Source organism: Primulina eburnea, chromosome 10, assembly GCF_022965805.1.
Source record: "Primulina eburnea isolate SZY01 chromosome 10, ASM2296580v1, whole genome shotgun sequence".
Lineage (NCBI taxonomy): Eukaryota > Viridiplantae > Streptophyta > Magnoliopsida > Lamiales > Gesneriaceae > Primulina > Primulina eburnea.
Genome location: NC_133110.1, coordinates 8,439,798 through 8,463,162, shown reverse-complemented (window position 1 = coordinate 8,463,162; position 23,365 = coordinate 8,439,798). Strand labels below are relative to the sequence as shown.

Here is a 23,365-nt window from a genome sequence, read left to right as displayed (position 1 = left end):
CAAGTTCTGACATAGCACAGTTTTTACATTGCCTGACATTTTGAAAATTCATCATATTGGAGGCATATGTAGGACATGCATATTGATTTTTGTTTCGTGAATTCATCATGTGCAGTGACATATCAGTGTTGACCTATGACAGTTGATAAAAACCTTGATTATCTAGATTTTGAATTTATGTGTATACTTGTGTCAGTGAGTTATAATCGACGTGGGTTTTACTGGATTTTCTTTTGAAATCGTCATAACACGAGTTTGAATCAATTTTACTGTTTGATTTTGGGATAGAATCGTTATGAGTGTTTTGGGTAAATTTCGGAAATATTACATTTACCATGCGGTTTTTTTTTTGGAGCTGAAGGATTGAATCGGTGTATTGTTTTTGTTAGAGTAAGAGCACATATGTTTTGTTATAGTCTGATTTTGGAACTTGGCTTACATTCTGGCCAAAAAGGGGGAGTATGAGGACAAAAAATGCAAAAGAATGATGCTGAGTATCTGGAGTTGCTGAGCTTGAATGAATACTTATACTCTGTCTTTAATGCTCTTTTTAGGTTGCTTTACATGATTAATGAATTTCTCATTCGTATGACTTCTTATGTTTTCAGGTGTTCTAATGATGGTGTTGACAACACTGTCAACAACACCAGTGCTCTAACATGTTTAATTCAGGGGGAGATGAACTTTGACTCAGGGGGAGACACACTCCAATGCAGGGGGAGCTTAACTGACTGCGATGCTAACCAAGATTATCATTTTTGGATGTTTTGTCCAGAAAGGCAAAAAAAGGGAGATTGAAAGGAATATTTTATTCCTTTATTATTTTGCTAAATTGATATTATCAATTTATGATTTTGCCTTTCTAGATTATCAAATATTGCTTCATTTAATTTAAATGATAATATCTTGGTTTACTTATTTATAGATTATCAGATCTTGCTTTATTTATCTATAGATATTATAGTATTTGTTTTTAATATGATTTGTATCTCCAAGATATTTTATCTTTATTTGAAAGTGTTTTTTATCTAATGAAATTCTTGTTTCCATATTTTGTAGGACACTTTTATGGAATAAATTTTAGGTCAAACTATTGGTATAAATATGGATACCCTTGCAGCCGTACAGTGGGGTTTTTGGAGAGGAGAGAGTTGGACTAGGAAGCTTTTCACATAGAAGAAATTACAAAAGTCCAACATATATTTGCTCTACATTTTTATGTGATCGGGTTGTCACTTTATTGTGTAGGTGCTGAAGTTTTGTGTGATTGTGGATCACTTTGTTGTGAAGAGAAGCTGCTGGAGTTTTTGGGAGTCTTCAGGAAGGTCGGCAGAGGAGTTCTTACATAGAAGAATATACGAAAGTCGAGCCTATTTTTGATGAGAAGTTTTCGTGTGATCGATTGATCACTTTGCAACGCAGAAAGCTGCTGGAGCATTTTCTGAACACACAAGTTCAGTATTGGAGATTTTCGTGTGAAGTGTTTGAGTGATTGATTCACAGATTTTCCGTGTTGCCGATTGGTGTTGCCAACACTCGGAGACAACACTGACGCAGAGTGTTGGACGAAGAGTGGTTGTGTTTGTTTTAAGCAATACGTTTTTATTTTATGCATCTAGTTTTTATGTGGTTTATTTTGATGCATTTTTAATCCTTGGAGTGTCAAGGAATTTGGTTTTGTTTTCTCACTAGTATTGTTTTTGTGTAAACGATTTACATAATTTTTCTAGTGAATTTTTTGCCATGAGGCATCGCACAAGTATTCGTACTTGTGCATAATTTAAATCTGGTGTTAATTTATTAAAGTTATATTTGTGTGTTAAATACTTAACTTCCGCTGCCGTGTTGTGTACAGTGTTGACAACACCGGACACAACACTAACTTCTGATACACACATTATAATAATGTTTTTATATTTATTTCCTGCACAACAACAATTCCTTACAAGCGGTATCAGAGCCAACGCTTGATACACTAAGTGATTGATTCTGGTTTATTGTTGTTTTTGTTTGCAGGAAACTTTATAGAATCTCAATGGACGTTCTGTCTACAAACACTGCTGTTTTGAAGGAAAAATGCCGGCTGCAAGTCAACCCGCACGGTGTTGCCTCTGGTGTTGCAACACCGGGCCGCAACACCACTTCAAAATCCTTGTGTCTCAATGCTAAATCTCACGGTGACTCAGGTAATCATGAAATTCAGGATAATGATTCTGATGAACTCACATTTGAATGTGTGCAGGCTATGTATGAGGAGCTATACGAAGATTGGATCAAAAGAAATAAAATAAATTCCATCCTCTCTAAGGATAATGCTGATCTGAAAGAATCTGTGTCTCGACTTGAAGTTGTGCTTAGCAAGAAGGATCTTGAATTGTGCAAAGTCAAGGAGGAGCTTGAGAAGGCCTCAAAGACTCTTGCAAAATTCAACTCAAGTTCGTCAAAACTTGACTCAATGCTAACTATGGTAAAGGACACCATAACTGGTCTTGGATATGTTGAAAGCACATATGAACATGGTGAAACTTCCGATTCTAAATCAAAATCAACCATGTTTGTAAAGGCAAGCGAAGATTGCTCTGTCCCCTTAACAGTGAAACCTCCCATGAACACTCTGTCAATCTCAAAGCAAGCCTTGGAACAAATGCTGAAACAAAACAGAGCTTCCTCTTCTCATTTGAAAGTTGACCCGCCAGTGAAGATGCCACAAACCAAGAAGCAAGTGTCAATTTCCAAACCAAAGCAAAGAAAGCGACATTTTATCTGCCACTACTGCTATAAGCCTGGGCACATCAGACCCTTCTGCTACAAACTAAGAGACGACTACCTGAATTGGAAATCAAATCGGGTGTTGCCCACAGTGTTGTCCAACACCAAGCGCAACACCGCGGTCAAGAAATCTTCCACAAGGAAAGTTTGGGTACCTAAAACTGTTATTCGATGCAATATCATTTATACTTCTTTAAAAACTAACATTGCAGGTGCATGGTACTTCGACAGTGGGTGCTCACGCCACATGACCGGATTTAAAGAACACCTCACAGATTATGTTGAAATAAAAAGTGGGCGTGTAACCTATGGTGGTGGTTCTAAAGGAAGAATTGTAGGCAAAGGAACCTTGAACGTTGATGGGCTTCCTGAACTTCACAATGTTCTACATGTTGAAGGACTTAACTCAAACTTAATAAGCATAAGTCAACTTTGTGATGATGATTTACATGTTAAGTTCAATAAAAATAACTGTGAAGTTTTTAATGATGCCAATGTTTGTGTAATGTCAGGTACTCGTTCAGCTGACAATTGTTATCAATTGGGAGAAGGTGATGGTTGCCGAAGTGCCAAGGTGAGTGAATTAGACGTATGGCATCAAAAACTGGGACACGTGAGTATCAATACCTTGAAGAATCTGCGTAAGTTTGATGCTGTGAGAGGTATGCCCAATTTAAATTTAGGTGTTGTGTATGTCTGTGGTCCATGCCAGAAAAGTAAACAAACCCGTGTTGCGCACTCAGTGTTGCAACACTTTGGGACAACACAGTGCCTTGAACTTTTGCATATGGATATACTGGGTCCAATGGATGTTGAGAGCTTGGGTGGTAAGAAATATTCGTTTGTTTGTGTTGATGATTTTTCGCATTTTACTTGGGTAAGTTTTCTTAGAGAAAAATCTGATACATTTGATGCTTTTAAGAAGTTGCATGCTAGGATAACAAATCTGTTTGATATGAGGGTGGTTAAAATAAGAACCGATCATGGTGAGGAGTTTGAAAATTCTTATTTTATTTCTTTGTGCCATAAGAAAGGTATCACTCATGATTATTCATCTCCGAAGACCCCTCAAAAAATCGGCATAGCTGAAAGGAAAAATCGAACCCTCCTAGAAATGGCTTGGGTCATGCTTAGTTCTAAGAATGTGTCAAAATGTTTTTGGGCCGAAGCTTTAAATACAGCATGTCACATTTCCAACCGTGTTTATTTAAGGAGTGGTTCTACAATGACCTCATATGAGATTATAATGGGAAGAAAACCAAACCTTAAATATTTTCATATTTTTGGATGTGTAGGTTATGTGTTGAATGATAGAGATCATCTAGCTAAATTTGATTCAAAAAGTGTTAAATGTCTCTTTCTTGGATACTCTACTAATGGCCGTGCTTATCGTGTATTTAATCTGAGAACTAGGACTACAATGGAATCAATTAACGTTGTGTTTGATGATCTTGCTGATCTAACAGTTAAAACACCGGAGGCTGATGTAGAAGAATGGCTGGATATAAGTGAGGAACTGACCAGAAACAGTGTTGAGTCCGGTGTTGAGACCAGTGAGGCAACACCAAGCACAACACCGCCTCTGAACCGAACAGAAACTGTGGATAATGACAACAATGATAATGATGATGTGGTGATTAATTGTGAAAGAGAAATTCCCAGCAAGATTCAGAAGAATCATCCATCATCACAAATCATTGGTGAATTACATGATGGTGTGCAAACAAGAAACAAAGAAAAGGTGGACTACCGCAAAATGATTGGTTTAATCTGCATGAGCTCCACGTTTTCCCAGTCTATGTCAGTCAACCTAAGGGATTTGAAGATCCTCACCACGTGGATCATGTCTACAAATTGAAGAAGGCCTTGTATGGAATGAAACAGGCTCCACAGGTATGGTACGGTAGGTTACCTGACAATCTGATAAACTTGGGCTTCAAACGAGGTGAGGTTGATAAAACCCTTTTCATTCAAAAACTGAAATCTGATATTTTGATCTGTCAAGTATATGTAGATGATATTATTTTCGATTCTTCATCTCAAATACTTGTGAATAACTTTGTGGATTGCATGTCATCACAGTTCAAAATGAGCATGGTAGGAGAACTAAATTTCTTTCTTAGATTACAAGTTAAGCAATTACATGATGGTATATTGTGACAACTCAAGTGTTATAGACATTTCTAAGAATCCTATTCAACACTCTCGAACAAAACACATAGACATAAGACGTCACTTTATTCGAGATTTGGTTGAAAAATGCGTAATTCGACTGGAATTTGTTAGGACTGAGAATCAATTGGCTGATATATTCACGAAACCTTTGGATTTTGAGAGATTTTCCAATCTTTGGAAATCTCTCAGCATGTGTGTACTTTAAAAGAAAAACATTTGTTCAGTGTTGTCAGTGGTGTTGCCAACACCAGAGACAACATCCGTTTGTGCATGACCATTACTAGGATATTAGGCATACTGCATATTCATAATCATCCTATTTATTTGTGCAATGACTGAACAGTGAAGGCAAATTTCTGAAAGTTACCCTGAGTGTTCATACTTCCAATCGTATGTTGATAAATAGATTTTGCTCAAATCCAAGGCATTGAGTAGTTGAGGACATTCATGAAAATCGTGATCTTGTCTAAAGTGAAAAGATGACTTGGAAAATGTGAGCAAAAGGAGAAAAACAGAAAAGAGGTAAATAAAAAAAATTGTTTAGAAGAAAATGGAAAAAGCTACCTAGAGTAGTCCATTGAAGACCGTTCTTCTAGTGTGGGAGCTATCACTTCTAAGTAAAAAATAATAATGGAAAAAGCTACCTAGGGGAGTCCATTGAAGACCGTTCTTCTAGTGTGGGAGCTACCATTTCTGATCAAAATAAAATTTTATGGAAGTTTGAATAAAACTCAGTGGTGTTGCCAACACCAAGTTCTGACATAGCACAGTTTTTACATTGCCTGACATTTTGAAAATTCATCATATTGGAGGCATATGTAGGACATGCATATTGATTTTTGTTTCGTGAATTCATCATGTGCAGTGACATATCAGTGTTGACCTATGACAGTTGATAAAAACCTTGATTATCTAGATTTTGAATTTATGTGTATACTTGTGTCAGTGAGTTATAATCGACGTGGGTTTTACTGGATTTTCTTTTGAAATCGTCATAACACGAGTTTGAATCAATTTTACTGTTTGATTTTGGGATAGAATCGTTATGAGTGTTTTGGGTAAATTTCGGAAATATTACATTTACCATGCGGTTTTTTTTTTGGAGCTGAAGGATTGAATCGGTGTATTGTTTTTGTTAGAGTAAGAGCACATATGTTTTGTTATAGTCTGATTTTGGAACTTGGCTTACATTCTGGCCAAAAAGGGGGAGTATGAGGACCAAAAATGCAAAAGAATGATGCTGAGTATCTGGAGTTGCTGAGCTTGAATGAATACTTATACTCTGTCTTTAATGCTCTTTTTAGGTTGCTTTACATGATTAATGAATTTCTCATTCGTATGACTTCTTATGTTTTCAGGTGTTCTAATGATGGTGTTGACAACACTGTCAACAACACCAGTGCTCTAACATGTTTAATTCAGGGGGAGATGAACTTTGACTCAGGGGGAGACACACTCCAATGCAGGGGGAGCTTAACTGACTGCGATGCTAACCAAGATTATCATTTTTGGATGTTTTGTCCAGAAAGGCAAAAAAGGGGAGATTGAAAGGAATATTTTATTCCTTTATTATTTTGCTAAATTGATATTATCAATTTATGATTTTGCCTTTCTAGATTATCAAATATTGCTTCATTTAATTTAAATGATAATATCTTGGTTTACTTATTTATAGATTATCAGATCTTGCTTTATTTATCTATAGATATTATAGTATTTGTTTTTAATATGATTTGTATCTCCAAGATATTTTATCTTTATTTGAAAGTGTTTTTTATCTAATGAAATTCTTGTTTCCATATTTTGTAGGACACTTTTATGGAATAAATTTTAGGTCAAACTATTGGTATAAATATGGATACCCTTGCAGCCGTACAGTGGGGTTTTTGGAGAGGAGAGAGTTGGACTAGGAAGCTTTTCACATAGAAGAAATTACAAAAGTCCAACATATATTTGCTCTACATTTTTATGTGATCGGGTTGTCACTTTATTGTGTAGGTGCTGAAGTTTTGTGTGATTGTGGATCACTTTGTTGTGAAGAGAAGCTGCTGGAGTTTTTGGGAGTCTTCGGGAAGGTCGGCAGAGGAGCTCTTACATAGAAGAATATACGAAAGCCGAGCCTATTTTTGATGAGAAGTTTTCGTGTGATCGATTGATCACTTTGCAACGCAGAAAGCTGCTGGAGCATTTTCTGAACACACAAGTTCAGTATTGGAGATTTTCGTGTGAAGTGTTTGAGTGATTGATTCACAGATTTTCCGTGTTGCCGATTGGTGTTGCCAACACTCGGAGACAACACTGACGCAGAGTGTTGGACGAAGAGTGGTTGTGTTTGTTTTAAACAATACGTTTTTATTTTATGCATCTAGTTTTTATGTGGTTTATTTTGATGCATTTTTAATCCTTGGAGTGTCAAGGAATTTGGTTTTGTTTTCTCACTAGTATTGTTTTGGTGTAAACGATTTACATAATTTTTCTAGTGAATTTTTTGCCATGAGGCATCGCACAAGTATTCGTACTTGTGCATAATTTAAATCTGGTGTTAATTTATTAAAGTTATATTTGTGTGTTAAATACTTAACTTCCGCTGCCGTGCTGTGTACAGTGTTGACAACACCGGACACAACACTAACTTCTGATACACACATTATAATAATGTTTTTATATTTATTTCCTGCACAACAACAATTCCTTACACTACCTATGCGGGCATTGCCCCCATGATAGGATGGATGGTCAAGATTTGTCCATGCATATGTAGGACCCACTTTTTTTTTTGAAATTGTATGTTTGGCAAGATCTTGGCCATCCATCCTCTCATGGAGACAATGCCCACATGAGTAGGATCTCATTAACCGTAAATCAGACACTTAAAAACTAATTTTCCTTAAAAGAGCATAACGGTTTTACTTCTACAGAAAAAAAAAAAAAAAGAAGAAATTTTAAAAAAAATTGACAATAATATAATAACTCACAGTGGGGCATACGAGCTACATGGAACCGATGCACTCCAGACCCAAACAAATTAGCAGACAAACACAAAATAAGTTTCTTGAAATAGATGTGAAATCAACATTCTTTTTTTGATCAATTTTTTGGTATAACATATTTTTAATTTAAAACAGTTGTTCGATTTAAAAGAAAAATTTTGTTTATATTTTTTTAATATAAAATATGAAGTGATTTGAGTAGATATTTCATAAGACAAAAAATTTAATTATAAAATTAAATATTTTAGTTGATAATTATTCTAAAGATTTCATACTTGATCTAATAATAATAATACAGTATAGATTATTATATTATATATATATATATATAAATTTATAATTTAGTCAGACAGTCTAGAGGCTGATTCTGGGTTGATCTGCAAGTCGACCTTCGGAAGAAAACAAGCGCTATAAATACCGTAAGATTTTAGAATGTTACAGTAATCCATCTTTGTTTACAAAGGCGGTAGAGAGCATAGACACTGATTAGGGAAGAGAAGTAATGGGGAGAACCAAAGGAGAAGCTGCAAGAAGCAAGTTTCGGCCATCTAGCAGCAGGTTTCTTTCTCTGTTTTCTCTTTTTTTAATAAAAAAATCGTGTTTGATATGTTTTTTTTTTGGGTGATTCGGGATTCTTAATCGATGAAAAATATGAGAGGTTTGCAGTGAGGCTGCGTCGCTATTGGCTTCCAGTGCTGCGACGGTGGGATTTGGTGGCTATGTGGGAAATTCTCGCGTAGACTCTTCACTCACATCAACCTCTGATGGCTCTACCTTTTTGGTTGGTTTCCTACTTTTTTTTAATGTCAAATTCCTTTCTCATTGAAAAGGATGAAGCAGCTGTGGGCTTTCCCTCTTTTTCACAGTCATTATTAATAATAGCGATTGTCGTTGATTTTGGCGGCCGAAGCAGGATATTGATGGCGAATTGGCTGTACAGCTGAAGCGGCTTTCACGAAAAGATCCTACCACTAAGGTAAATAATGTAGAATTGGACGTGCTTGCGTAAACTATCTCTTTAGTACACTGGTTATTTATATCACTTGTGCCAAACGTATATTTGACTGATGTTTATAGGTTAAACAGACCGGTACAATGAGAATGACAATGTGCTGCTAAGTATTTTTTGTGATATTATCTGAAGGGTTGTCCTTTAGTTCTGGTGGTAAACGAAATATATAACTTGCTTACAGACATATGTTTGTATGTCTCACAGCTTAAAGCTTTGTCATCACTTTCTCAACTTATCGCGGAGAAAACGGCATTGGAAATTGTGGCCATTATTCCTCAATGGGTATGCTCATAACCTCATCTCTATAATTTTTTACAACTTGGTTTGTAAAAGTTCAATTAAATCAAGCGCGGGATGTTTGTACTCGGCCTTCTCTTTCGAAGAGCATAAATATATCTTCATTAGCATCATCTTACCCCAGATATTCAAAATTTTCAATTTCTTTTCTTATTGCAGGCATTTGAATACAGGAAGTTGCTCATGGATTACAGCAGAGAAGTTCGACGAGCTACTCATGAAACCATGACTAATCTTGTCAGTGCAGTCGGGTATGTGCCCAAATACCCTAACTTGTATTCATTTACTTTATGGCTTTCTTAAATACAAGATGGTGAAACTTGGGTTTGTTTGATTTGTTATCTAGGCGCCATATAAAATGCAGCATTAAAAGCTGCTGGATTTCTTTCATTTGTGTTTCATTAGATGCCTAGAAGGCCAATATGCCAGTGCCAATGCATTCATGTTCAGTTGATTGTTGCACTATCTTCTGGGTTTAATATTGTTAAAATGCTTAGAGCTTAAAAATAGAATTAATGTTCATTATCTACTTTCCATTTACTGTATTATTTCTAATGCAAAGGGATAGTTGCTTCAGCAGAAGATGAAGTGATAATTGTGCAGAGGACATTGGTCATGACTTCACTTATTGGAATTTGAGTAAATTAAATGAACATGGGTTGGGGTTGGGTTCTGTAAGGTTGCTCTCCTTACCACAAGGGGTGTAAATGCCATGTTAATTGATTCTTGTGATTATTTTTGACCAACTAAACAGCAGTATAATTTCAGTATATTAATTCAATATTGGGGAAGTAGGGTGGTCTTCATGGGGTATAAATATAATTGAATTTACTGGAGTGATTTTGTTATGAGAAATAGAGCTTAAAATGCTTGATACTTTTAGATTTAAGAAGCCACTCCCACCACTATCAAACTTTATTGAGCAGTGACTCATAACATTAACAAATGAGCTTGCAAGAGTTTTTCAGTTAATTTCCTGTGAGGATAACATGATTTCTATTTATGTTCCATTTTCAGAAGAGAGTTGGCTCCACATCTAAAGCCTCTGATAGGACCCTGGTGGTTTTCTCATTTTGATTCAGTATATGAAGTCTCTCAAGCTGCAAAGCGATCATTTCAGGTTTATTTAGTTTTCTTAAGCACGGGTCTTTCATATTATACACCTACATGATTTTTTTTCCTCTGTGCTATACTATAAACATTTGCTTATCATGATAAAGGAAGACGTCAATTGGTTTGTCCTTTCTCGTAAATGATAAGAATATCTATTGGTTTGTCCTTTCTCATAAATGATAAGAATTTTGAACATTCAATCAGATTATCAGAGTCACTAATGCTGTAAGCAGACAAACATTTGACTCTTGAGATTTAAATGTCAGCGAATACTGCAGTAGGCCAAGAAAATTTTCTGCTGGTTAATCTGTTTTACATCACTTAATTTGTGTTCCAGTGGAATATTGCTGGTGAGGCAAGAGAGAAGATGCATACCTCTGAACTTACACATATGATACCCTACATCATAAAAGTGCCGTGGCTAATGTGATAAAGCTGGAACAGAAACTGAATGTAAATAATTTAATGCTGCCTCTTTCAACTTTATCTGTAAGAATCTAAACATGTGTGATGAGAAATCTGTCTTTTAAAACTCTATTGAGAATATATTTTAATCCATCTCAGTTTCAATGAATTTCAATCTAAGAAGATAACTTGAATTTTCTGGCCTGGATAGTTTATAGCTATGCAGATTGCAGAAGCAATTTATTACATATTTGAAGCTCGTGAGTTCCACACCCTTGAGTCTTGGTACCGACTTTACTTGATGACAAGCTGTGTAGCACATTTTTTCTCGTCGTGACAGTTCATGTCCTTTACAAGTAGACTTCAGCCTACTAATTCAGTAAATGAAGATTCTACAAAATGTTCCAGCAGAAATAGTATTTAAAAGTGCTAAGCGGATGTAAGGGTGTGACCTGAAACAAAAGTTATTGATTTAAATTTCACAGCCAGACATATTAACATGACTCTGTGTTCTCTGCACAATGCCAAATGAGCACTGAATGACAGGCTTTTAGTTAAAGCTCGTCATTTGACCTCGTTGACTTTTTTTTTGAAATTTAGTACCTTCAGTTCTTGTTTTTCTATTCAAATGATATTTCCACGTCAATTTGCGCGGTTGTTCCACATTTATATTTGTATTTGGAAAACTTGGTGCCATTGAATACAATGTTGTCCCCATCATTAACGTTTGTTTTCATGATGATCTTAAAATATTTCTTTCTATGAAAAACGTCGGAACGTGAGCTGAGTAGTCTACTATTTGGCACTTTTGTCCGTATGGCTGTGGGTTGGATAACTCTATTAGCCTGGAGTAATGTATAACTGTATCGTGCTACACGAGTGATTTGAAGTGATCTGCGAATTTTGAATGGTGTAGAACTTTCTGTTGACTTTTGTTAAGAGTGCTGGAAAGGATTTTTCAAAGGATTTTTATATCTTTTGTAAATCCCAGGCAATTCATTTTATATCAAACTGCCATGATAGTTTTTACTGATGCCTATCTCTAGATCCTATTGATGATGACTTCTCTACTGTTAAAAAACACTAACACTAATATCTCATTTATGTTATTGCCATTTGAACTTGATGCAGTGAGAGTGGGCTTCCGGTTATTTGATATGTCTATAGGGTTTTCCTTCTATGTTTGTTTGTTTTTTCGTTTTACTTTTTATCATTTTAGGGCTTTCCATCCCTGCACTGTTCAAAGAAACCTTTGTTTCATATACTTAGCAAATAAAAAGGATGAAGGAAATTTTATTTCATTCAAATATTGTGCCACAGACTGCATTTCCATTCCAAGAAAGAAGGCTAGATGCCTTGATGTTGTACTCAAGTGAAATATTTACGTATATAGAAGAAAATTTGAAGCTTACACCGCAAAGTCTATCAGATAAAGCAAATGCGTCTGATGAATTGGAGGAAATGCATCAACAGGTAATGATGAGTATGGTTCTCATTTAATTGAATGATTATAATCTCTGAGTGTGCTTTTATCATCTTGTTTATTCATTGTAGCGTGAACGTTTTATTCTAGCATCAAGGCTCAAGCTGGATTTTTGGGATGATTTTTACTTATAATTTATCTCAGGCTGAATTTGTATGTTTTGGCTAGAAAGGTAGTCATCAATACTCTTATCTGGGAATAGTCATCAATCATTAAGTAATTACTGGGCTCTCTCTCTGTTGTAGCAAGGGAAGGGCCTGGGTCATTTTCTGATTTCCTTTCACTTGCAGCATCTCCCTGCACACATACTAGTTGATAGACAAAATGTATCTTACTTTTATTGTCAGATTTGCGTTTCAAAATGTGTGACAGAGAAAATAACAGGCAGAGATTGTGGCCTGTTGTACTTTCTGTGTACGTGTTTCAGGGAAAATTAATTATGCTCATTTAATTGCTTATTCTTGTTTATAATCCACCGTTATGTTATTGTTGATTGTTGTATTTTTTAGTCTCAAGTGCATAATTTTGTTGACTACTTAATTTTCTAATTGATTTGGATGGGAGAAAATGATAAGCTGAAACCGTTTTGTTCTGTTTTTCTCATCTTTTTTTTAGGTTCTTCATCATTTGATGTTGATGATTCATAACCAGTTTAAATATTTTCCTCACTGATGTCATATGGTCTTGTAACTCATAAGAATTGCAATCCTTGTCACAAGCTCATGTCTTCTCTCTCTGATTATAAGCATTCATTTCGGTTTTATTTTTTTACAGGTGCTCTCTTCATCACTACTGGCGTTAGCGGCAATTCTTGATGTTATCCTCTCCTCACATTCTGAAAGGCCTGGCTCGGAAAATATATCTGGGGAATCAAAGCATGCGATGAAAGCCAGGACCAAGGCTGTTTCTTCAGCAGAAAATTTATTCTCAGCTCATAATTATTTTCTGGACTTTTTGAAGTCTCCAACCCCAGCAATAAGGTCAGCTGCATATTCGATGGTTAGAAGCTGTATAAAACACATTCCTCATGCTATCAGTGAAGGGGATATGAGAGCAGTAGCTGCAACTATACTTGGTTCTTTCCAGGAAAAGAATCCAGCTTGCCATTCATCCATGTGGGACACAGTGTTACTTTTGACTAAAAGCTTTCCAGACAGTTGGACTTTTGTGAATGTCCAAAAAACTATTCTAAGCCGGTTATGGAATTTTCTTAATAATGGATGTTTTGGATCTCAGCAAGTGTCGTATCCAGTGCTAGTTCTATTTTTAGAGATAGTGCCTTCAAAAGCAATCACCAAAGATAGTTTTTTTCTTGACTTTTTCCAGAACTTCTGGGAGGGGAGAAATCTGGCTTGTTCTTCAAATGCAGATCGGCAGGCTTTTTTTCTGGCAGCGGATGAATGTTTCCTTTGGGGCTTGAGAAATGCTTCTAGGTATGGATTGAGTGTGTAGAAGTTGTTTGTATATTTGCTTTTTTAATGATCTAATGCATTTTTATGCTCCTTGTTAGGTATTGTGATGAAGTAGACTCCGTTAGTTCTTACCAGCGTACCCTTGTTGATGATATTCTGTTGGGGCTTATGTGGCATGAGTATCTGCAGGTTTCTGGGTTAAAAAATAAGGACATATCCTATTCATCATGTACTTCTAATAGAGCAAATAATAGTATCCAACCTATTCACAAGGAATCAAGAGAAGCAATGAACTGCTCTCATTCCACAGATTATGAGAAAAGCCTTGGGACCTGCATCATTAAAATCCTTTCAGGCATTAATTTTCTACAACACAATCTGCTTATGATCTTCTGTTCAAAATTTCAAGCAGATTGTCTGGATATATTTCAGAAAATGGAGTGTTCTTCTCTATATGTGCAATCTTTTGTTAATTTTTTTGTATTACTGGGAGAGCATGCCATGCAGAGAGAAGAGACGTGGCCCTTGGTCAACATGGTGGGCCCCACATTGGAAAGGGTCTTTCCTATCATTGGGACAAGTGTAAGTTTCACAAATAAAGTTTATTCACTCTTCATATTTTGGGTTTAACATAATTTAGTGCTTCTTTTTACCTTGTTTATTTGTGAAAAGTCCACTTATATTTTAAATTAGAGGTCACTGCACTACACAAACATATGATACCTGGATGCAGACATGGCTGCTTGAGTTTTTTTTAAAAAGCTTTGACCATGAAAATGTAATGGCTCGACTTTTAAAGAAATAATACACACTGGGTAATAAACACTGGGTAATAAAACACGCCAAGAATTTTGTATGCACATGTTCGTTATTTTATATTATATTAAATTTTTCGTCATGTAGAGTGTCAAACATGTACCGAGTGTTGGCAGGTGTTATGTCGAGCATTTAGAAGTGTTCGCATGACCTAGATAGGAATGTAAGAGGTTATTTGAAGAGTCAATTTCTACAATTGCTTCTTTTCCATTCCAAAAAAGAAATGTGGGAGCTCATTTCATACATTGGTTAACACAGCTAAGAGAGTTGAAGGGGCAGGAACATGGGATCTTGTCATGGACCGACATGTATATGGGTTTTGATAAGCCATTAGAGTATGAGAAACTGATTGAGTATTAGAGTTGGTTCTGAGTTGAGTGTACCACGTAGGAGCATGGGCTTCGATCATAATGATTAGAGCCTAATTTCTCGAATTGAAATGATTGTCATTTATGATGATATATTTATTATTTTCTGTTGTTTGGAGATTCAAGATCCATATATATGCTTGATTGACCACTTCTCCATATATTTTATATCTGCAATCTCTTTTCGAATAAGATTGTAGTTTGATGATATCACCTGTAGTTTCTTTATAAACATGAATTACCATGCTGCTTTTCTCCATTTGTTTGATGAATCTGTGTGACGACTGTTTTTTATTAAAATGACTCACTAAAGCTTTTTGTTGCATAATCTTACCCTTTTTTGGTTCTGGCATTATTATGTTTTTCTCTTCTTCTATGGAAAGGAAGATTATTCAATACACATCCCTAAACCGATTTTTGAATCAGGACTCACCAGATCCAGTGACGCTTGTATCAGTTGCTGTCTCTATATTTGGATCACGTGAGATAGTTCATGAACTTATGGGCATCGAGCTGGGAACTGAACAGTTTTTACAATATTTCAACAAAGATATCATCCCTTGGTGCTTGAAAAAATTTAGTCCCTCAACTGACGCCCAGGCTGGATCTCTTGCTTGCCTTACTGGATGATGTGTGCTTCTCAGAACAGTGGGATGCAATTGTTACCTATTTAGTGAATCTTAAAGATGCTGACACTAGTCCTAGTATGGTGAACAGAAACCATTTAGATGTCTTCGCTATTCTAATGGAGAAGCTCAGGGATAGAACAACGGGGATTATTCATAAGTCAGACTCTTCTGAAATTGACTGGCATCATGAACTTTTAGACTCGCTGGTTGTTTCTGTTGTCTGTTCTGTTCCTCTATTTGAACATTCTAGTGCTCGATTTTCATGGTAAGTGAAGCGAAACATTTCCACAATATGTCCTGCATAGTTTTTATCCTTTTTGAAATGACATTGTATTTTTCCTTAGCAGTAGGTTTTTCTTTGAAACTTTTGAGCATCGGTTGGATCTTTTGAGCATTTAATATGTTAATCTTCTTGTGTCTATTATGAGTGTCAACATGCGCATAGATTCAGGTTGAGGACGATATGTTTCCGTTGACAAACAGTTACAATAAAACAATCACAATTTATTAGAAAGAATGTTGATGCCTGATGGTCTTTCTAGTGCTGCAAGTAATGAGCGTGACCATGAGAAAGATTTTACATGCATTATTGGCCTAGTAGCTAGCTTGTCTGACAGCCTAGATTGCAACGGGGTTGTTTGCATGAGACTTTTTTTTACCGAAAATCAGTTCCTTATTTGTAGCAGTGGAACCAAGTAGTCAACTACTTTGGAAATTCAAGGAAATTCATTGGCTTTGGTCCGGTAACGGAATTTATTTTCAATAGCTAGTAACTGTCCTTTTATAGAGTAGCTGTATGAATTATGCTGTTTATTTGTTTGTCTTGTATATGTTGGTGATAAAAGATCTGCTAAAGTTGAAAGTTGAATTTTGGAAGATCAATAAATATTTTGTGTTGATTAATCCTTTAACAAGCGTTGATATAGTATTAAATATCCTGATAAACTAAAACGTGATATGCATTTGCTGATATTGTGTGACAGTGCTGCTCTTGGTGGAAGATCTGAAGATGATAAAATTTCCTTTGTATCACAAAACACGATAATTCTGGTTTTTGAGGAAGTATATAGGAAGCTGATGACTTTCATGATGGATTCTCCTTTCATTTGGGTCCAGGATGCCTGTTCTATGTTACTTATGGGTGGAAGTTATCGTGACTGGAAGCTGAAATCTTCTGATAATTTGCTGGAAACAGCATATTTTATTTTGGATATTCTCGGTGGCAGTCTCTTTTGTTTGAAAACTCTTGATACCGAAAGTGAGGTAGTTCAAGGCATTTTATCTGCAGTATTTATCATTGATTGGGAATTTAGCTGGAGCACTGTTTCAAAGGATCAACTTGATGAAGAGGAGCTAGGAAAGATGGAGGCTAGATTTGCCTTTTGTGATGCTGTCCATGCTTTTCGCGCCAAAGTTTGTGATCAATTCATGGAAAGTGTTGGTTTAAATGGCCAGAGAAGCTTGGGATCTGTATTGATTCTGTTGATAAAAGGCCTTACAAATTTTGATAATGGATTTGATTCTGATAGTTTTACATCTTTCTGCTGCCAGAGGGTGCTGGATATTTTTGAATTTTTATGCCATGACCAAATTGAGGAACAAAAGTTATTGGATCAGTTGCTTTGCAAGAGTGATTCGTGGCCACAGTGGATCATATCAGATGCTAGCACAGGAGCCAGATTGGAAACTGAAAATGCTTCGCTCCAAGTGAGTTGAATTTGTGTTTTCTTCTGTTTATTACAAGATAGCTGTATTGTTTGCAGATTTTACTTACTTGAACTGATCCCTTCTATCTAAAAAATTCTCCACGTATGGCACTTTTAATCCTTAATGTATTTATCATAGTTGTCAAAGGCGAGCGCCTCTCGCCTCAAGGCGAGAGGCGCCACCAGGCGCGGGTGTTGCGCCTGGGGCAATCCCAGGCTCAACAATTTACAAAGGCGAGCCCAGGCGCGCGCCTGGGCTCGCCTTGGAAAGGCTCTCAGGCGCACCTTAGGCACGCCTTTGTAATATTAACTTAAAATGTAACTTCTCTGTTTTTTTTTTTTTAGTATTAACTTAAAATGTAAAAGGCCGACCCCAACACCAAACCCTAGCAGCCCAGTTAACAAATTAAATAAGCGACAAGAGCTTTGCAAACTGCAACAGAATTACATCCAACAACGCGACGACAGTTGGATGAAGGAAGAATTTTAATCAAGTTTTATCGTGGATGATTGATTATTTTCTCTTATTCATTAAATAAAAGCTGAGTTTCTTTTGTATGACGTGTTGAATGATTAAATTCGCTTCAAACTTCCTTGGGGCATAAGAAATGTGTTTTTCCCACTGAAATACCATTTCATATGTTCTGTTTGACCAATAGGATCTGTTGACTATTCCCACCTTTCTAGCAGTTTTGTTACTTGTGTTTGTATGGAATTTGTACTAGCTTTGTCATTTTTATTCAGAATACAGAATTTATCACTGATCTTTTGGCATAAGGTTCAGTTTACAAAAGTTTGTAAAAATATAGATTTTTGTTTCACAAATAAGGTTATTTATTTATGTTCTGCATATTATCAACTGTCGCAGATATGTGTTCATTTTTGTCAAAATCTGATTTGAATTGATGATTCCACAGAACAGCAAAATAATATGAATTGGGATCATGACGTACTAGAGTGGCTCATATATTACGTGGCTCTTGTTTCATTTCTTCCTTCTCATTTTATTAAAAAGTTTTTTGTAGATTTATCGACATTTTAATCAATTTCATTTTTGAAGTTGAGAAGAGTGATCTGGATGTTAGATATTTTATTGTTCTAGCATTGAAGATGAGGTGCCATAGTGATATTGACTAACTGCACACTCAGTTATTATCTTGAAATTTTTTTTACATTTATAATTTTTATTGCAATGTAATATATTTTCCTATGATATATAAGATTCTTTGGAATTGCACTTGTGTTCTACAAGTTATTTAAACTGACAATTTGCATATACTTTTGTAGGAATCAAAAAATACCAAGTTTGTTGCGTTAGTTGACAAGCTAATATCCAACATTGGGTTTGATCGAGTTGTTGCTGGTGTTATTACGAAGGAAACAACTTCATCAATCAAGAGTCATTTTCTGGACTTGTCGATCAATAGATCTAATTATTCCCGCCCTTGGCTTGCTGCTGAAATCTTGTGCACATGGAAATGGCTCGGTGGCAGTGCCTTGCACTCCTTATTACCTCCATTATGCGAATACATAAAAAATGGAGACCGTAGCTTTTCAGATTCTGTTTTCAATATTTTACTTGATGGTGCTCTTGTCCACGGATATGGTAGTGGATTAAATGTCTTATGGACTGCTTCTTTTGATGAGGTAGAGGCTGTTCAGGAGCCATTTTTGAGGGCTCTGACATCATTACTTTCTACTTTTTTTCAAAATAACATGTGGGGAAAGGAGAAAGTGGTTTCGCTCTTCAATCAGCTTTTAAACTTGCTCTATGTTGGTGATACTACAAACTTAAATTGTTTGAGGATACTTCCATCGGTTATGAATATACTTGTTAGAACCTCAAAAACTGTGTTTGAAGATTGCGCTAATGGTCAGAGTGACCCTTACAGCCAAAATGAATTGCATCAGCATATAGTAGAATGGTTCAGGAGAGTGGCATCTTTCCCTCCACTGAATGCATGGAAACCAGGAGATGGTAGGTCCCATTTACTTTCTATCAATGTAAAATGAAATGCGTGAAAAGATGATCTTCACTTCATTGTGTCTTATTTTTCAGTATCCAATGACAAAACCTGATTGCATATCTGTTCTATATGGAAATCTTATGGTGGTTATTTAAGTTATTTTCTAAATTTGCTTTGATCATTTCAATCTATTTAGATACAGATATGGAGGACTGGTTCCAATTGATTGTATCATGTTTCCCTGTTAAAGTAATTGAGAGAATGCAGACGCCAAAAGCAGAGAGATATACCAGCCCCATCGAGAAAGCTCTTCTATATGAGTTATTTCAGAAGCAGAGGAATGATGGGCAAGCTGTTGGAAATAAGCTGCCATTGGTGCAGGTGCTATTGTCAAAGTTGATGGTGATTGCGGTTGCTTATTGCTGGGAAGATTTTGATGAAGAGGATTGGAAGTTTGTGCTTCATCGGTTGAGGCTTTGGATCGAATCAGCTGTTGTAATGGTGGAAGAAAGTGTTGAAATGGTGAATGACACTGTTACCAGTGGTGGTAATGATATAAATGTTGCTTTAAGGATTATTGAGAATGCTGTCGAAATCAAGGACACTTTTACTATAGAACTTGCCAGAAATGCGCTTGTTGCATTCTCTATGCTCCGTGGTCCCACGGAACTTGAATCAAAGGATTCTGAAAATTTAAATCCTTTGGCAAACGAGAGATGGGAGTTCATTACGGATCGAATGTTGGAAAGTATTCTTCGTTTATTCTTTTCCTCTGCTGCTGCTGAGGCAATTGCAGATTCATGTTGCTACTGAGGCTTCATATATTGTTGCATCATCTCGAGGTCATCATCCTCAGTTCTGGGAGTTAGTTGCTTCATGTGTTGTTCAGTCCAGTTCACATGCAAGAGACAAAGCTATGAAATCAATGGAGATTTGGGGGCTTAGTAAAGGGCCTATCAGTTCACTTTATGCTTTGCTTTTTTCAGGCAACCCTCATCCCGCTTTGCAGTATGCAGCTTTTGTACTTCTTTCAAATGAGACAATGACGCAATTAGCTTTGATACCAGATACTGATTTGATGTTAAATGATGGTATTTCTAATAATGAGGTTTCTCACAATCTGGATACAACTTCAGTGGAAATTATGCAATTGAGGGAAGAACTTTCTTGTAAATTAAGAAAATTACCTGGCGAGCTTTTTCAAATGGATTTTTTGGCACATGATCGGGTAAGTTATATTTTAGATAGGTGTTAGCTACATGGTTTTTATGTTGTCTAAAATATATCACCGACTCTTCGAAATCATTTGACTTCGCTCCATTTGGACATTTTGATTTGTGAGTTTTCAATATGCTATGTTGGCAACTCTCTCATGCTTTGTTTATTTTACAGGTGAATGTATTCCTTGCTTGGTGTTTGCTGTTGTCACATTTAGCTTCCTTGCCATCGTCATCATCTTTGAGAGAGAGGATGATTCAATATGTACAAGATTTTACAAATGCAGCAGTACTTGATTGCCTTTTCCAACACATTCCTTTGGAGCTATGCATGGGCACCAACTCAAGAAAGAAAGAAGTCGGAATTCCAGCTGAAGTTTCTGAAGCAGCAAGTGCTGCAGTGCGAGCTATCACTTCTAGTTCAGTGTTGTTTTGTGTAGAATCACTTTGGCCTATTGCCCCCAAGAAAATGGCTTCTCTAGCAGGTGCTGTATTTGGTTTGATGCTTCATAATCTTCCTGCCTACGTTAGAGGTTGGTTTAGTGACATACGAGACCGTTCAGTATCATCTGCTATCGAGTCTTTCACAAAAGCATGGTGTAGCCCAACATTAATTTCGAATGAATTATCTGAGGTGTGCTCAAGTTTCCTGCTTCTCATTTCTTTTATAGTTTCTATCATTTATTTGTTTCATTGGATCACTGGTTCCACTAATAAATAAATAAATAATGATAAAAAAAAACACTCTGACACACAAAGCCTGCTCTTAAAATGGCATGGCCTAACCTGAAGCATTTCGTTTTTTTGCAGATCAAGAAAGCTAGTTTTGCTGATGACAATTTCTCTGTTAGTGTGAGTAGATCAGCTAATGAGATTGTCGCCACATACACCAAGGATGAAACAGGAATGGATCTAGTAATTCGCCTTCCTCAGTCTTACCCTTTGAAGCCTGTGGATATAGATTGCACTAGGAGCCTTGGCATTAGTGAGGTGAAGCGAAGAAAATGGTTAATGTCATTGATGTCTTTTATTCGCAACCAGGTATTTCAAGTGCTAGCATCATATTGCATAATCGATCTGATGCTCGGTGATGTGTCTGTCTTGCATTGAATATACGTGTACATAAAGCCATTGTAGGTAAAGCTGATTGCGTATGTTTGAATGTACAGAATGGGGCCTTGGCAGAAGCGATAAGAATATGGAAAAGCAATTTTGACAAGGAATTCGAAGGCGTTGAGGAGTGTCCCATATGTTATAGTGTTATCCATACTGTGAACCATAGCCTACCTCGTCTAGCTTGCAAAACATGCAAACATAAATTTCATTCAGCCTGCCTTTATAAGTGGTTCTCAACTTCTCACAAATCCACTTGTCCATTGTGCCAGTCTCCATTTTGATCCCAATCCCGGAGATAAAAGTGAATGTGGTCTTGTAACCCATTCTTCAAACAGGTATACAATCTTTCTTTGTGTATACTGCATTTCAGAGTTGAAGTTTCAGCATATTGCTGCTATTCTACTAGTTACTCCATTCGACTCTTTTCTTTCTTTCCTTTTTTTCACAGTTATGTCAATATAATTCTGGTAGGACCATTTCTTTTTATTTATACATCGAATGTTTGAATTTTATTGCGTGGTGAAATGAAATTTAGTAATCAATATTTTTTGCAAAGTTTTGCAAAATTCCAAGGTATCTCAAAATTGTCGTGAAAAATAAAAGACGCTAGCAAAAACTTAATCTGATAAAAATAGAATGTTATTTGTGACCAAGTAATTGGCACGTTGCACTCTCTAAATACAATCGTTCATTGGCATGATGCACCCTTTTATAAAAAGTTAAAGTTTGAATTAAGTACAGTTATTCTGATTCAAAATTCGAAAATTTCATTTTTTTTTTTTTTGGCTAAAGTCAGGTTTGTTCAAAATTCGAAAATTTAAGAGATCAGGGCAGTGGCCCAATGGTTTTCATTTGTAATCCCCAGCCAAATGACATGGGTTCGATCCCCCACCCCTTAGTTTAGGAATTCAAAAAAAAAAAAAAAAATTACGAAAATTTAAAATTTTTTTTGTTGCTAAAGTCAGGTTTGAAATGATATTAAATTTCGAGTTCGTTTCAAAATGCACATTAGCCCTTTCAAACTATTGTTGGAATCAAGGTTGAGAAGTTCGAAATGTCCGAAAAGTTTCAACAATATATATTTTAACATCTCATTATATCATATTACTAAAGTATTTGGGCTCATGAGCCATTGAAAAAAAATTGGCTTGAGTTCGACTCGGAAAAAAGTTCTAAAATGTTTAGTTCAATTAATTCAAATGTGAATCAAATATTTATCGAGTTAGTTCAAAAATATTGTGAATCGACTCAATTCATTTATCGCTCAAATTATGCAGCATGTGCTCTCTCTCTTAAATGTCAGAAGAGACGCTCTAGAGTTGTAGCAATATTCTTATTGCAGGTCCAGTGGTTTTATTGGCTCAAACAGATCTACATACTAAGAATAACGTTTTCATGGTAGTTAGTACACATATTTGACACAGTGCACTCTCAAGTCGATTGAAGGATTCTTTTGATAGGGATGGATAACTGATGTATATAGATAATTTATAGATTGTGATAACATGTGCGGCGTTTGGTGTATGTTTAATGTTAAGGGTTAAACTTATGTATTTTTATGCGATGATCTTCGTATTGGATCCAAATTACAAGAACTTGACCAGAAAACAATCTGAAAAGAGAGAGAATCGGCCAGTTCTCGAACACTTATTCTCCAAAATAGTGTTCAAATCGTCGTCCGACCATTCTGTGTACTCATTCTTTATTTTACTATATGCCATAGGAGTTTTACATATTTGGAGATTTACTGTGTCAATGGAGGATGAAAATGGAGAATGATATTATTTACGAAAATGACTTTCTCTAAAATTGCTAAATGTTCCTTTTTTTTTTAATTCTTTTTAAATTTTTTTTGATCATTTTCATGCATATGTTTATTCTTTTCAATCT

At 35.9% G+C, this 23,365-nt stretch overlaps 1 protein-coding gene across 1 annotated transcript; it reads left to right on the top strand.

The window, feature by feature from the left end:
* Positions 1–8,299: 8,299 nt before the first annotated feature.
* On the top strand, positions 8,300–21,872 carry LOC140803030 (E3 ubiquitin-protein ligase listerin). Its single transcript, XM_073158709.1, is given in 18 exon segments — positions 8,300–8,492; positions 8,601–8,715; positions 8,848–8,910; positions 9,151–9,228; positions 9,403–9,494; positions 10,261–10,363; positions 12,082–12,234; positions 13,019–13,677; positions 13,755–14,238; positions 15,267–15,437; positions 15,439–15,734; positions 16,453–17,176; positions 18,463–19,153; positions 19,345–19,943; positions 19,945–20,370; positions 20,535–20,993; positions 21,170–21,400; positions 21,529–21,872. Coding segments are annotated over 18 exon segments (5,628 nt in total). The 5' UTR covers positions 8,300–8,436; the 3' UTR covers positions 21,757–21,872.
* Positions 21,873–23,365: the final 1,493 nt, after the last annotated feature.